The sequence below is a fragment of the Chiloscyllium punctatum genome, chromosome 8, assembly GCF_047496795.1.
Source record: "Chiloscyllium punctatum isolate Juve2018m chromosome 8, sChiPun1.3, whole genome shotgun sequence".
In the NCBI taxonomy this organism is placed as follows: Eukaryota; Metazoa; Chordata; class Chondrichthyes; order Orectolobiformes; family Hemiscylliidae; genus Chiloscyllium; species Chiloscyllium punctatum.
The window spans coordinates 15,358,280-15,374,996 of NC_092746.1; the positions used below are offsets into that span (position 1 = coordinate 15,358,280).

Here is a 16,717-nt window from a genome sequence, read left to right on the forward strand (position 1 = left end):
TTTCCACTGAACAGATACTTATGTTTTGTTAAGCTTTTACAATATATTGTGTGTCATAATGTTTTTGAAAAAGGAATGATAGATGAATGCTTTTGAACAAGTGCTGTTAAAGAATAAATATACTTTTATTTTGAAGGAGAATATTGAAGTACAATTTTTGGGTATCCTTTTGTAATCATTAATAGTTTTTTTGCCACTCAACCAGCAATGCCCACATCCCACAAATTAATAATAAAAAATGACCACTGTAATCCTTCGTGGATCCTGCTGTCTTCCTAGTTATCTTTTTGCCCTTAACATACTTAGAAAATAACTTCAAATTTTTCTTTATTTCACCTGCCATTATTCTTTCATGCCAACATTTTGCTCTCAGCACTTCCTTTCCTTTTCCAACTTTTTCCCTCCAGAGTCACAAAGTTATACAGTACAGAAGAGGCTCTTTGGCCCATCAAGTCTGTACTGCTATATGTCTTCTGTAGTTTTTGAGGTCATAAGCCTCCCTTTTTCTCTTTATCCAATCCTATATACTCCACTATATGTAGGATTTGTTGGTCCCAACCCCTCTCTTTATTGGAACATGTTGATCCTGTACTCTCCTTGTTTCCTTCTTGAATGTGTCCCTTTACTCTGACATGGATCTATTTAAAATTATTGACTCTCAGTCACCCATGGTTTATTCACACCTGATCTTATAAGAATCCAGCATTCCTCCAGTTTAGAACTTTGGTTTCAGAATTAGATTTTATTGTTGTGTGTACTCAAATACAGAAGTACATGAGCACAGTGAAAATTACACAATATCTCTATTCCTCAGGCCAGGATGGCTTATTGGCTGTTCCACTTTTCAAACGGGCTGGTAGCGATAAACCAGGAATTTACAATCTGCTGAGTCTCACATCAGTGGTAGGAAAGCTTCAAGAAAATTATGAAGGAGGGAATTAATATCCATTTGAAAAAAGCATGGCTTAATTGGGGTCGTCAGTATGGCTTTGAGAGTAAGAGGTCATACCGAACAAATTGTTAGAATTTTTTGAAAATGTGTGATCACGTGTGTGGATGAGAGAAGTTCATTTGATGTAGTTTATATGGGTTTTAGCAAAGCTTTTGACAAGGTCCCACATGGGAGACTGATTGAGAAGGTTAAAGCACATGGAATTGAATGAAACTTGGTGAGATGGATCAGAAACTGGCTTAGTTATAAAACGGAAAGGATAGAGTGATAGGCTGTTTGAGTGACTGGAGGATGGTGTCCTATGTTGTACCACAAGGATCAGTACTGGGACCAATATTGATTGTTAAATACATAAATGATGTAGATTAAAATGTAGGGGAAATGTTAAGCAAGTTCACAGAGCACATCAAGATTGGTAGGGTGGTTAATAGTGAAGAAGATGGTTGTAGTTTGCAGAAAATATGCATGGGTTGGTCAGATGGGCAGAGCTGTGGCAGATAGTACTTAACCATGAGAAGTATGAGGTGATGCACTTTGGAACAGGAAACAAGATGAAGGAGTATTTGATGAATGGTAGGACCCTGGGTAACTTGAAGAAACAGAGAGATCTTGGGGAAATTATTCAGACATCTCTGAAATCAACAGAGCACATTAATAGGATTGTTAAGGTATATGGGACACTTGTTTTCATAAATTGTGGCCTAGAATGTAAGAACAAGGAGGTAATGTTAGAGTTGTACAGAGCATTGGTTAGGCCACAGCTGGGGTACTGTGTGCAGTTCTGGTCACCTCACTACAGGAAGGATATGATAACACAGGAGGAGGTTCAACAGGATATTACCTGGGATAGAGAAATTGAGCTATAAGGAGAGACTAGATAGGCTTGGATTGTTTTCTTTAGAGCAGTGAAGGCTGAGGGGAGACATGATTGAGGTGTATGAGATTATGAGGAGTATGGACAGGGTGAATAGAGAACAACTGTTCCCCCTGCTTGAGTGGTATTCACAAGGCATAGCCCTTTTGAGTAAGGGCCGGAATAGTCAGAGAAGGTTTGAGGAAAAGCTTCATGATGAAGCGTTTTTGCCTGAAACGATGAGTTTCCTGCTCCTCGGATGCTGCCTGACTGGCTGTGCTTTTCCAGCACTACTCTGATCTAAACTCTGCTGCTTTAAGGCCTAATTTAAAATCTAACTCCGATCAAGCTTTAACCTTACTTTTCGACTTGAGATCCTTTTTTTTTTGAGTTGATCTTCATCATAATTGAACTGCTTAACAGTTTACAACTTCACTTATACATCTTCAAAGTAATACATTAAGCATGATCAGGGCAAATTTGAAATTTTGCAGAAAATGTAATTGTTTTGTTTGCAAAGCAGCAAATCCAAAATTGGATTCCTGAACTCTGTCGGGTCAGTCAATCTTAACCAAGATCAGTGTGCTTGATCTGTTGAAAAAAAAATGGTCAAGAACATGGGCAGTGTCTTCTGCTGGAATGTGTTATAAGATTAAACTTAGCTATGATAGCCTCCAAAAATGATTTCCATTTATATCATACCTTGCAGGATGTGTAAGATTATGAAGTGTTCCTAATCACTTTAAAGCCACTTTAGTCACTGTTGTAATCCAGAATATGTATTAGCCACTCATGAACAGCTTCTAACTGCAAATGTGTTAATGATATTGATAGAGAGGTGTATCTTTATCAGATAATCAAGGATAACTCAACTTCACTTTTTCAGAATAACCCAAGGATCTTTTACATTCATTTGAGAGGGCAGTATCTCATTTCTCATCTAAAAAGTAATGGTAATGCAGTGCTCCTTCAGTACTGCACTAGGTTATCAGCTTTGGTCTTTGTCCTCTGTTGTTGGAATGGGATTTGAACCCATAATCCTCTGGCTCAGGTGAGAGTGCTATCGACTGAGCACGTGATTGTTGCAATCAAAAATATTTTGAGCTAACACTCATTGTTACGTTTAGCAGATGAGAATGATGTCACTGCAGAACTGTATCCCACTGTGTACTGCCTACAGCAGAGGAAGAAAAATGGACAGACTGCTCCTTTTCACTTCAAGCAAATTATTAATATTTTTCGAAATATATATCTACTTAAATTTTGTTTTGAATTTCATATCTATCTTCTGTAGGTGAGTCAAGATGGGAAAGCTTTGTTAGATAAACTCCAGCGACCTCTGACCCCTGGCAGTGCAGACTCACTGATGGCAACAGCCAATTATTCAAAAGCTGTTCATCATGTCTTGGACATTATTCATGAAGTCCTCCATCATCAAAGGCAGCTTGAGAACATCTGGCAACACCGAAAGGTTCGACTTCACCAGCGACTTCAACTTTGTGTTTTTCAACAGGATGTGCACCAGGTTGGTTTAAAGTTTGCTGTTAATGTAAATTGAAAGCAATGAAATGTTTATAATTGACTTTTCATCAAACTCTGCTGCAATTTTTAATTTCATTTTCAGTAGTTTCTGAAGGAAAGTCAACTGTCAGACAATTACCAAGAAGTTTTTATGTATTCGTGTTATTTTAGGACTGTTGGAATTTTAAAGGAGTTCTATGTCTGAATGTTTCCTTTTTGTAGAAAGCTGCTACATCTATGTTATGTTAAAATAATAGCAAGTACTGATTTAAAGTTATGACTTGAAGAATCCAACTCTTATAAAGTGCCAGGAATTGGATATACTACTGAAGTCGATGAAGGATCATTGTAAAGATTCACCATACTTTTCTATTCTTGGCCTCTATTGAGAAGGTATATGGGATCCTGAGTCATTAGAGGGGTGCTGGAAAAGCACAGCAGGTCAGGCAGCATCCGAGGTGCAGGAGAATCTACCTTTCCTGATGAAGGGCTTATGCCCAAAACAGCAATTCTCCTGCTTCTTGGACGCTGCCTGACCTGCTGTGCTTTTTCAGCACCACATTTTCAACCCTGATTTCCAGCAGCTGCAGTCCTCATTTTCTCCTTGTAAATCTTGAGCCCTAAACTAATTGTCCAATCACATGAGTTCAAATTCCAGTATGGTATTGGAGGAATATAATTTACTTCATTAAATAAATCAGAATTGAATGCTAGTCTCCATGTTAATGACTATGAAATAATGGGATTGTCATTAAAAGGCTTTTGAGGAAGAAAATCTTGTCTTTCTAACCCAGTCTGGCCTCTACTTTGGTCAGACCCACAACAATGTCATTGACTCTTAACTATATTCTAAAATTGCTTAGCAAGTCACTCACTGATATCAAATCACTATTAAAACAAAATCTAATAAGAATAAAGCTAAATAGACACTTCAGTGTTAGCACAATATAAAGTTTTTATGCTGCCAGTCTTTCTAATTCAAACCAGGGACAAGTACCATTCAAGCATTTTGAAATGTACATCTGTATCAAACAGATTACAAATGTTGCATTTATAAGGGGTTGTAATTTGATCATTTTCATCACTGGAGTTTTCTGGTGTAGCATGCTTTTCTGGACTATGAGTTGTTGTACAAAGTGCCTATGTGGGAATCAGTGTTTCTCATAAATTTTATTTTCTACATGGAAAGTGAAAGTGCCACAGTGATCAGTGCTGGGGTATAAACAATTTAAAATCTATGGTAATGACTTGGATGAAGGGTCAGAAATCATATGACACCAGGTTATAGTCCAACATTTGAAATGACTAGCTTTCGGAGCATTGCTCCTTCATCAGGTAAAGTGAAGGGAAGAACACAAGCACAGAATTCATACATAGAGAGATCAAAAGATAGTACAAATGATATGAGTGGGGTGTTGACAGGCTGAATAACAAGTCTCTACAGGTGATCAAAAGTGTCAGACGGTGTGAGTAAAATGTCAACAGCTGAAAAGCAACTGAAGGGACGACCTATGATCTTAAAAATTGAAGCAGAGAGATAATCACAAAAATGAAAAATAAGATGGTGCTGGAGACAAACCAAATGTCCGAAGATTGGAGGCTGAATGTCCTTGATTTCTGAAGTGCTTCCCTAATGGAAGGGAACATTCCCATCTGGCGATTGTTATACGGTGTCTATTCACCCGTTGTCATAGCGTCTACATGGTCTCGCCAACACACCATGCCTTGGGGTGTCCTTGCCTCCAGTGTATGAGGTGCACAACACTGGTCGAGTCACACAAGTACCTGTCACTTACATGGTGGGTGGTGTTCCCACTTGTGATGGTAGTATCCATGTTGATGATCTGGCATGTCCGGTAGAGGTTGCCATAGCTGGGTTATGTGACGTTGTGATTGCTATTGTCCTGAGGCTTGGTAGTTTGCTGCGAATTATGGTCTGTTTAAGGTTTGGTGGTTGTTTGAAGGTGAGAAGTGGAGGCAGTGGGATGATTTTGGCGAGATGCTCGTCATCATTGATGACATGTTGAAAGAATATGGCGTAGTTTCTCCCCTCCAGGGAAGTACTGGACAATGAAGGGTAATCTATTGGTTGTGTCCTATGTCTGTCTTCTGAGTAAGTGTTTGTGGTTTTTCACTGTGGCACATTAGAATTGGCAATCGATGAGTTGAGCATGGGCATCCTTCAGCATCTTTAGATGTTCATAATGTTTCACACTTCTCATCCCCACCCTCTTCCAGGTCCAGGAAGATCAGATTTAACTTGGCATGGCATCTTCTCTCTGTTAGCAACTCTGTTGGAGGTATCCCTCGGGTTGCATGATGTATGATCCTATAATCAAATAGGAACTAGGACAGTTTGGTATCTTGCAAACCTTTAGACTGTTTCTTGAACCCTACCTTCAAACCTTCGACTGCTTTTTCTGCCTAGCCATTGAATGATTGATGGTATGGAGCTGTCATTATCTGTCTAAACCCATTCAACTTCAGGAAATACTCAAATTCCTGCTGGTAAACGATGGTCCATTATCTGCAACCAATACTTTCAGGAATCCATGTATTGCAAAAGGTCAGTGCAGTTTTTCTGCTGTCATCCCCATGTTTGACAAATTAACTCTCTGCAGGTCCAATCATTTTGAGTGGGCTTCTATAATGAGTAAGAACATATTAAGCCTATGAAAAGGTCTGCATAGTTGATGTGTAACTGATTCCAGGGTTTACCCAGCCATTGCCACAAATGTGGTGAAGCTGCTGGCTGTAATGTTTGGCCCTGTTGGCATTCTAGGCACTGCCCCACCAACGCAGCTATGTCTGCATCCAAACCTGGCCACCATACATAACTTCTCACCAACATCTTCATTTTGGAGACCCTGGATGACTCTGGTGGTGTTCAGCCAGTATTTGGCGGCAACCTGTGCTCAGGACAATCAATCTTGTTCCCCATAACAATCTGCCATCCTCGAGTGTGATCTGATCTCTTCAGATCCAAAATGGTCACAATTCTAGTTGTGATGGCCCTTTGGTTTCTCCCATCACCGCCAGCTGTTTCAGTTTTGCCAGGACCGGATCTTTTTGTGACCAAAGTAGAACATAGAACATAGAACAATACAGCACAGAACAGGCCCTTCGGCCCACGATGTTGTGCCGAACTTCTATCCTAGATTAAGCACCCATCCATGTACCTATCCAAATGCCGCTTAAAGGTCGCCAATGAATCTGACTCTACCACTCCCACGGGCAGCGCATTCCATGCCCCCACCACTCTCTGGGTGAAGAACCCACCCCTGACATCTCCCCTATACCTTCCACCCTTCACCTTAAATTTATGTCCCCTTGTAACACTCTGTTGTACCCGGGGAAAAAGTTTCTGACTGTCTACTCTATCTATTCCTCTGATCATCTTATAAACCTCTATCAAGTCACCCCTCATCCTTCGCCGTTCCAACGAGAAAAGGCCGAGAACTCTCAACCTATCCTCGTACGACCTACTCTCCATTCCAGGCAACATCCTGGTAAATCTTCTCTGCACCCTCTCCAAAGCTTCCACATCTTTCCTAAAGTGAGGCGACCAGAACTGCACACAGTACTCCAAATGTGGCCTAACCAAAGTCCTGTACAGCTGCAACATCACCTCACGACTCTTGAATTTAGTCCCTCTGCTAATGAACGATAATACTCCATAGGCCTTCTTACAAACTCTATCCACCTGAGTGGCAACCTTCAAAGATCTATGTACATAGACCCCAAGATCCCTCTGTTCCTCCACCTGACCAAGAACCCTACCATTAACCCTGTATTCCGCATTCTTATTTGTTCTTCCAAAATGGACAACTTCACACTTGGCAGGGTTGAACTCCATCTGCCACTCCTCAGCCCAGCTCTGCATCATATCTAAGTCCCTCTGCAGCCGACAACAGCCCTCCTCACTGTCCACAACTCCACCTATCTTTGTATCATCTGCAAATTTACTGACCCACCCTTCGACTCCCTCATCTAAGTCATTAATAAAAATTACAAACAGCAGAGGACCCAGAACTGATCCCTGCGGAACTCCACTTGTAACTGGACTCCATGCTGAATATTTACCATCTACTACCACTCTCTGACTTCGACCGGTTAGCCAGTTTTCTATCCAATTGGCCAAATTTCCCTCTATCCCATGCCTCCTGACTTTCCGCATAAGCCTACCATGGGGAACCTTATCAAATGCCTTACTAAAATCCATGTACACTACATCCACTGCTCTACCCTCATCCACATGCTTGGTCACCTCCTCGAAGAATTCAATAAGACTTGTAAGGCAAGACCTACCCTTCACAAATCCGTGCTGGCTGTCCCTAATCAAGCAGTGCCGTTCCAGATACTCGTAAATCCTATCCCTCAGTACCCTTTCCATTACTTTGCCTACCACAGAAGTAAGACTAACTGGCCTGTAATTCCCGGGGTTATCCCTATTCCCTTTTTTGAACAGGGGCACAACATTCGCTACTCTCCAGTCCCCTGGTACCACCCCCGTTGCCAGTGAAGACGAGAAGATCATTGCCAACGGTACTGCAATTTCCTCTCTTGCTTCCCACATAATCCTAGGATATATCCCGTCAGGCCCGGGGGACTTGTCTATCCTCAAGTTGTTCAAAATGTCCAACACATCTTCCTTCCTAACAGATATCTCTTCTAGCTTATCAGTCCGTTTCACACTCTCCTCTTCAACAATACAGTCCCTCTCGTTCGTAAATACTGAAGAGAAGTACTTGTTCAAGACCTCTCCTATCTCTTCCGACTCAATACACAGTCTCCCACCACTGTCCTTGATCGGACCTACCCTCGTTCTCGTCATTCTCAGGTTTCTCACATACGCATAGAATGCCTTGGGGTTATCCTTGATCCTATCTGCCAGGGATTTTTCATGCCCTCTCTTAGCTCTCCTAATCCCTTTCTTCAGGTCCCTTCTGGCTATCCTGTATCCCTCCAGTGCTCTGTCTGAACCTTGTTTCCTCAACCTTATGTAAGCCTCCTTCTTCCTCTTTACTAGACATTCAACCTCCCTCGTCAACCAAGGCTCCCTCACACGACCATTTCTTTCCTGCCTGATCGGTACATACATATCAAGGACACGTCGTATCTGCTCCTTGAAAAAGTCCCACATTTCCACCACATCCTTCCCTGACAGCCTATGCTCCCAACGTATGCTCCTCAAATCCTGTCTTACAGCATCGTAATTTCCCTTCCCCCAATTGTAGAAACTTCCTTGTTGTGCGCACCTATCTCTCTCCATAACCAAGGTGAAAGTCACAGAATTGTGGTCGCCATCACCAAAATGTTCACCCACTAACAAGCCCACCACTTGTCCCGGTTCGTTACCGAGTACCAAATCCAATATGGCCTCCCCTCTGGTTGGACAATCTACATACTGCGTTAGAAAAGCTTCCTGGACACACTGCACAAACACCGCCCCATCCAATCTACTTGATCTAAAGAGCTTCCAATCAATATTTGGGAAGTTGAAGTCGCCCATGACTACGACCCTGTGGCTTCTGCACCTTTCCAAAATCTGTTTCCCAATCTGTTTCTCCACATCTCTGCTGCTATTGGGGGGCCTATAATAAACACCCAACAAGGTGACTGCACCTTTCCTATTTCTGACTTCAGCCCATACTACCTCCAGAGGCAGATCCCCCTCAAACTTCCTTTCTGCAGCCATTATACCATTTCTAATTAGCAATGCCACCCCCCCTCCTTTTTTACCACCCTCCCTAATCTTACTGAAACATCTGTAACCAGGAACCTCCAACAGCCATTCCTGTCCCTCATCTATCCATGTTTCCGTGATGGCTACAACATCGTAGTCCCAGGTACCGATCCATGCCTTAAGTTCACCCACCTTATTTCTGATACTCCTTGCATTGAAGTATACGCACTTGAGCCCATCTCTGTGTCTGTAAGTAGTCCCTGTCAGTGCTACCTTCTCCACAGCCTCCCTACAGTCTTGGACATCCTGACACACAGCTAGCTTACTTGCTGGACTACAAGTCCGGATCCCATCCCCCTGCCAAATTAGTTTAAACCCCCCAGAAGAGTGCTAGCAAACCTACCCCCCAGGATATTGGTGCCCTTCTGGTTCAGGTGCAACCCGTCCTGTTTATACAGGTCCCACCTTCCCCAGAATGCAGTCCAATTGTCCAAATATCTGAAGCCCTCCCTCCTACACCATCCTTGCAGCCACGTGTTCAACTGCACTCTCTCCCTATTCTTTGCCTCTCTGTCACGTGGCACCGGCAACAACCCAGAGATGACGACTCTGTCTGTCCTAGCTTTTAGCTTCCAGCCTAACTCCTTGAGCTCTTGAATGACCTCCCCGCCCCTCTTCCTACCTATGTCGTTGGTGCCAATGTGTACCACGACTTCTGGCTGCACACCCTCCCCCTTAAGGATTCTGAAGACACGGTCCGAGACGTCTCGGACCCTAGCACCCGGGAGGCAACAAACCATCCGAGAGTCTCGCCCATGTCCACAGAACCGCCTGTCCGTCCCTCTAACTAGAGAGTCCCCTATAACTAGCGCTCTCTTCTTCTCCCCCTTTCCCTTCTGAATCTCAGAGCCACAGACCCCTTCACTGCAGCTTACACCTGCAAGGCTGTCCCCCCCAACAGTTTCCAAAGCTGCATACTTATTTTTTAGGGGAACGACTACAGGGGAACCCTGCACTGTCTGTTTCTTCCCCTTCCCACCTCTAACTGTTACCCAGCTACCTCTGTTCTCTGGCGTAACTATGTCCCTGTAGCTTCTATCGATCACCCTCTCAGCCTCTCGAATAATCCTCAGCTCATCCAGTTCCAGTTCCAGTTCCCTAACTCGTTCGGTGAGGATCAGGATCTGACATGCATTTCCTGCACACGAAGTCGGCAGGAGTATCGGTGGTCACCCCTACCTCAAACATCCTGCAGGAGGAACATTCCACCGCCTGTGCTGCCATGACTGTACACTGTCTCCAAAAACAAGAACACTGAGTCAATAACCTGTGGACTTTAAAGTTAGGTTAGAGGAGGAGGGTGGGAGGGAGGCCCTACGGAAGTAGGACCTGGGGTCTAGAACACACCCACTCAAATACTAATCACTTGCCTTCCCGCCCAGCTATGCGCTCCAACCTCACTTCCGCTGCCCGCTACAGGTAAGTAATTTTGAAACAAACTGTCTTACCTTAGCTGTAGTCTCCCGGGTTCGTTTTTCCTCGGCCGCTGCTCCCACTCAAATGACCGTTGGTGAATTAAAGGGGGAGTATTTATACTCACCGTTCTCCTTCCCGGCTGCCCCTCTGTTTACCGTCACTTCCTCTGCTGCTCCCGCTCTTTTTGTGAAGAGAAAAAAAAACCGCTGCCCGCTACAGGTAAGTAATTTTGAAACAAACTGTCTTACCTTAGCTGTAGTCTCCCGGGTTCGTTTTTCCTCGGCCGCTGCTCCCACTCAAATGACCGTTGGTGAATTAAAGGGGGAGTATTTATACTCACCGTTCTCCTTCCCGGCTGCCCCTCTGTTTACCGTCACTTCCTCTGCTGCTCCCGCTCTTTTTGTGAAGAGAAAAAAAAACCGCTGCCCGCTACAGGTAAGTAATTTTGAAACAAACTGTCTTACCTTAGCTGTAGTCTCCCGGGTTCGTTTTTCCTCGGCCGCTGCTCCCACTCAAATGACGCTTGAAAGTCTTGAAATTTATCAGGTATGACTGGAAGTGTGTGCAGAAAATTTAAAACCATTACGCAGTGTTCCAGTGGCAGTACCATCAGTGGTGTATCTGCTAGTCGGAGGCAGCTTAGTGCATCCACAGTTTCTACTTGGCCTCCCATACAGTGTTCCAACTTGTAATTATCTGCACTTAGTATTAGAGCCTACTGTTGAATTCAGCCTGAAGCAATGGGTGGCATTGTCTTGGCCTCTTTAAGTAGACCTAGTAGGGATTTATGGTCAGTTATTATTACAAATTTATGTCAGTAAAGGTATTGTTGGAACTTACTCACTCCAAATATGACTGCCAAACCTTTCTTCTTGACTGTGCCTAATTATGCTCAGTTTTAACCGAAGTCCTGGATGCATAAGCTATTATGCATTACTCTTCATTGGACCACCTATGAGTTAATACTACCCAGATGTTATGCAAGGAGATGTCACATATCAATACTTGATCTCGCGAGAGATCATAGTGTGCCCAGAGGATGATAGCAGTTTCTTTACTTCCCTGGCTTGGCTACGTGACCATTTACAAGGCATTTTTAGGAGTTGATACAAAGGTGCCAGGATGGAGGCCAGATTATTTATTAAATTTCCAGTGGCAGATCTTATTGACTATGAGATTGTTGATTAGGTTTGTTAGCTTGGGCCAATCAGGGAGCCCTAGCATCATTTACCGGCAGAGAATTCGAGTATTTCCTAAAGTCTTGGACTTCATGGGAGAGTGAAATGGCAGCAGGAATGTCAGTGCCGGTCAAATGCCTCCGCTAAGTGAGAGAGACAGTTCAAATGGGACGAAGTTTGGTACCAGAACGACGGAAATGGCCCTGCGTGAGTACGAGGTGAGATTAACATGAGGTCAGGTCTTATGACGTACAAAATTTGGGTTGGTGAGGCGTGAACAACGTGAAAGCTGCCTATCTTGCAAACGGGGCAGGAACGAAACATACTTGGCCTGTCAGAAGCCATATGTTCTCCCCCTCCATCTAGAATCAGGGATTGACTCCAAGCTGGCTGGCAACAGCCAGTACACCATGCACATTTAACTAAAGGGTGACCTTGTGACCAAATACCAGCCTCTGTACAGTTATTCCATTTCCATAGCAATTCACCAGCCCAAAGAAAGCCTTTAGCTCTAGGTCGGACATAGGGGAGCCAGGGCATCTTTGATCACCTAGGGATGCCTGGAACACACATTTTTCCCTTCGGTGTATGCCCGTCTAGGAGAACTATCTAAAGATTATGTCCAAGTTCACTAAGTGCTCTCTATTGCTTATAAGCATACCATCTAGATGATTGGTGACCTGGAGTAGACCTTGCAAAATGTTCTTTGTCATCCACTAAAAAATTGCACAGGCTGACGATAACCCAAAAGGCAATCTTATACATTGCTATAAACCCATATGGATATTAATTGTAGCATACTTCTGGGAATCCTCACCTTAGTACAATTGCAAGTTTGCATCACTGAGGATTTCAACATTGCTCCTGAGAAATAGAATCTTTACAGTGTGAAAGCAGGCCATTTCACCCAGCGAGTCCTCACCGACTCTCCGAAGAGAATCCCACTGAGATTGACCCTATCCCTGGAACCCTGCATTTCCCATGGCCAGTCCATCTAGCCTGTACATCTGTGGACACTATGGGGCTACTTACCATGGCCAGTTCACCTAACCTGCAGATCTTTGGACTGTGGGAGGAAACTGGAGTTCTCAGAAGAAGCCCATGCAAGCACTGGGAGAATGTAAAAACTCCACACAGACAGCCACTCAAAGCTGGAGTTGAAGATAGGTCTCTGGCTCTGAGAGGCAGCAGTGCTAACCACTGAGTCGAGGTGCTGCATGACTCATGTCCAGCTTCCTGAAGGACAGAACCGGATCCTTATCCACAAACAAAAATCTTCTGATTTCTGCCTTTACCCAAGCCTTTTACTACAGTCACTAGTTACTGAACTAGCTGGTTCTCATAAGAGACTGGAACCAAAATTGTACCCTTAATCTGTAAAAGTTTCCCGGTACAGGTTTTCAGTCTAGCCAAGGCCTTACGCAATCTTAAGAGTTGGAGTCCAGACTGAATTTTGTTAAAGTCTAGTTCTGCAATCACTGGAATGGCCGTGCTGGTTTCGACCTTAATTAAAAGCAAGTAACCTTTTAACCAGATATTTATTTTGATTGGTGGTTCTGATTCGGATGTTGCTAAGCAATTTCAGTGTTTCAAACCAGATGTAGATGGACTTTTCAGGGGTGCATTCTCTTGGATACTGGCTGTTGAGTCCTCTTACTCAATTTAGGTCCAGTGCAACGCCTTTGCTTTCTTGACATTGCACACCAGCAGCAACTATAATGGTTTGCTGGCCTGGATCCTTGAGAAAATTTTAACTGTTTGGGCGAGGCATGGCTTTATTTTGGAGTTTTGCTGTGGGCTGACGTAGAGTCCCTGTATTCAGGGGGATATGTCCTTTGTGAGGCTATGTCTTCACTCAAGTGGTGTTCCCCAAGTGCACTTGGACTTGTGAGGGTGTCCACGACTGTTGGAATACCCTGCAATTCTTATACTGCACTTGCTGCATTTTCCAAAGATATAGCCAGTTGGAGGTGCCTGTTTCAAGTCCAGTTTGGCTTCAGCTAGTCAAATGTTCATGTCATTAATCCCATATTCCAGCCGATCTCTTACTATCTCATTAGAGGTTAAACTAAAGTCACGTCACTCTGCTAGCCATCTTAACCTAGTCAAAAATCTCGATAGCCAGTTCTCGGGTTGTTGAGTAAAACCAATAACATCTCAGAATTAGAAGGGGCTTAGGGGTTGTAATATTCCTTAACTAAATCAACTCTTGAAAGATTTTGGTATCTGGTGCCTTATGAAAAGTTAGGCTCCTCATAACCAAAGAAAGTGCAGGTCCAATAGCTGTCAAGAGAATTACTCGTTGCTTTTCATCTGTCCTGATGTCATTTGCCCAGAATAAATAATGCATTCTTTCCACGTACTGGGCCCAGTCTTCAGCAGGGTCAAATAAGTCAAGCATCCCAAATAATAGCATGATGCCAGAAATGCTTTACCCCAACTCAAAGACAACTGTTGTGAGTGAGTTTCTTCAGCAATACAGTTTACTCTCATCGCCATTGAAAGAATTCCACAAAGGTTGGTATGCTATTACTAAGTCAGTCTTTTCTTACACGTGGAGACCTTGACAATCGTCCAGCTCTGAGTGTCAGAGTGTCTGACACTTCTCTTTTTCTCTGTCAGCCAGGTCTTCCTGAATGGATCAGAACTGCAGCCCCAATCTGGGGACTCATATCCTGTGATGCTAACTTGGCTGAACTCTGCGAGCACTACATGATTCAGATACATGATGTAATAGCAGAGCATTTAGAAATACATGATAAAATCAAGTGGTCAAATGAAAAGCAAAATACAGCAGATGTTGGAAATCTGAACCAAGCAAACTGGTGGAGGAGCTCATCAGGTCTGGAAGCATCAGTGGGGAGAGTAACAATGTTAATGTTTTAAGTCCAATACACTCTTCAGAACTCAAGAAACACTCTGAAGAAGATTATATCAGACTTGAAACATTGACTCCATTTCTCTCTCGACAGTTGACCACCTGAGTTTCTCCAACATTTTCTGTGTTTGTGTAAAATCAAGTAAATACTGGATTAGTGGTGCTGGAAGAGCACAGCAGTTCAGGCAGCATCCAACGAGCAGCGAAATCGACATTTCGGGCAAAAGCCCTTCATCAGTTTTACCTTAAAATCAAGTAAAGTCAACCTGCCTTTATGAAAAGGGAATCATGCTTGGTAGATTTACTACAGCTCTTAGCTACAAAACTAAGCTGAGGGGAAGGCCCAAAGGGTGCAGGGAGGTAACATCAGAATAAGCAAGTGAGAGACAAGATGACAAATTAAGTGCAATATAATGTAGGGAAATTAGGACATATTCATTTCAGATTAGAAAAACAAAATATGTTTTAAAATATGTGAAACTTATAAGTTGATGCTCCATGAGACTTGGTTAGGTTTGTATGAAGAACAGTCATCATACAAATGCAGCAGGGAATTAAGAAGGCAAATTACATGTTGACCTTTATTGCGAGGGTGTTGAAGTTCAGTAATAAAAGGTCTTGCTAAAATTGTACAGGGTTTTGGTTTAAATATATTTGAAGTACGTGTGCATCTTTTGCCACTGCATTTCTGAAAGGATATGCATGAATGGAGGTGGTGCAAATGTTTGCTAAATTGATATTTGAGGATTGAATCTAGATTTCCTGGAGTTTAGATGAAGGAAAGGGAATCATGTTGAGACACGCAAGACTTTGAAGAAGCAGATGCTGAGAGATTGTTTCCATTGGTTGGGAATCTAAAAAATGGGGTCCAGTCTTAGTATAAAGGGGTTAGTCATTTAAGACCGACTGAGTAGGAATTACTTCATTTAAAAGATTGTGACTCTCAGGTATTCTCTACTCTCGAGAGTTGTGGATGCATCGTTTTTAAACAATTTTAAGTCTGGATGTACAGAGTTTTTCTGTCTTGGAATCATGGGATAAAGGAAGAGGGCAGGAACGCAGAGATAAAGCCCAAGCTTGGACTAATCAAATTAGTGGAGCAGGTGCAAAGTCCACTCTTGTTGCTGTGTCTTATGCTTTTGTCTTCAACCAGTAAAAGCAGGCAATCTTCCTGTGGGCTTGCGGAGGGGAGAGGTTGTGTTTGAAATGGGCTAGTCCTCAGGATACCTGTAGCTCACGGACCCTCTCATCCCCAGCAGCAAAAGTGGTCCCTATGATTCTCACTTTTGCACTGTTACCATCAAGCATGACCTCTCCTGCTCTCACAAGAAACATCTGTCCCCTGGCTGTGGCCTGCCCGACTTGTCCCCTATTCAACTTCATTCTGGGGCTTAGTCCCTGTTGCGGATTGTTGCTGCTTACAGTCCTAGCAGTGGCCATCTAACTGCCTCGCTGCTTACAGAAGTGGAATCTTTACTCTTAAATGGGCAGGTGCCCTGATACCAACCAGATTATTGCCTTTTGGAAATGGCTCAGGAGGTACTTCTTTTGGATTTCTTCCTCAACTGAGAGGATCATTGCTGCAGCATTAAATTTGGCCCTATTAGTGCAAGATATTTTGCATTGTACTTGTTTTGGTCTTTTCATTACAACAGCTCAAGACATATTAGCTATCGTTGATGAATATTGAAGCAGATTAATGTGGCAAAGAATGTTCTTTATCTTATTTGATAATTGCTTTTGACTTAGAAACTGATAATATATTAGTCATTAGTAGAATTCAATTTTATGATTGTTAATTTGTTGAAGGTGTATGATAGTGTGTTCTTTACCCAGTGTCTTTAATTAAATTTTGTAGGTGTTGGATTGGATTGAAAATCATGGAGAGGCCTTTCTCAGCAAACACACTGGAGTGGGGAAGTCATTGCACAGAGCCAGGGCTTTACAGAAACGGCATGAGGATTTTGAAGAAGTTGCACAGGTACAAAGCCTGATTTTAAAATACTCCTGCTTGTGCAGGCTTGGATAATATAGGCATCAGTGTTTGATTTTTCTAAAGCAAGATGCAGAAAGACCAATATGTTTGTGATGTACCCTGTATTGTGCATTGCTGGCTGAATTCAGCAAGGAAGGAGCGATCACATTCAGAGTGAGACACGGCCAGTATAAACAT

General features: G+C 43.0%; 1 protein-coding gene across 5 annotated transcripts in view; it reads left to right on the plus strand.

Moving 5' to 3' along the window:
- LOC140480385 (triple functional domain protein) overlaps window positions 1-16,717 on the plus strand; it is a 588,738-nt gene that overhangs the window by 257,420 nt on the left and 314,601 nt on the right. For all 5 annotated transcript variants that reach the window (XM_072575178.1, XM_072575177.1, XM_072575174.1 and 2 more), the window contains exons 9-10: window positions 3,100-3,330; window positions 16,403-16,525. In XM_072575178.1, coding sequence (XP_072431279.1) covers window positions 3,100-3,330; window positions 16,403-16,525 — 354 coding nt within the window. The remainder of the gene's footprint in view (window positions 1-3,099; window positions 3,331-16,402; window positions 16,526-16,717) is intronic.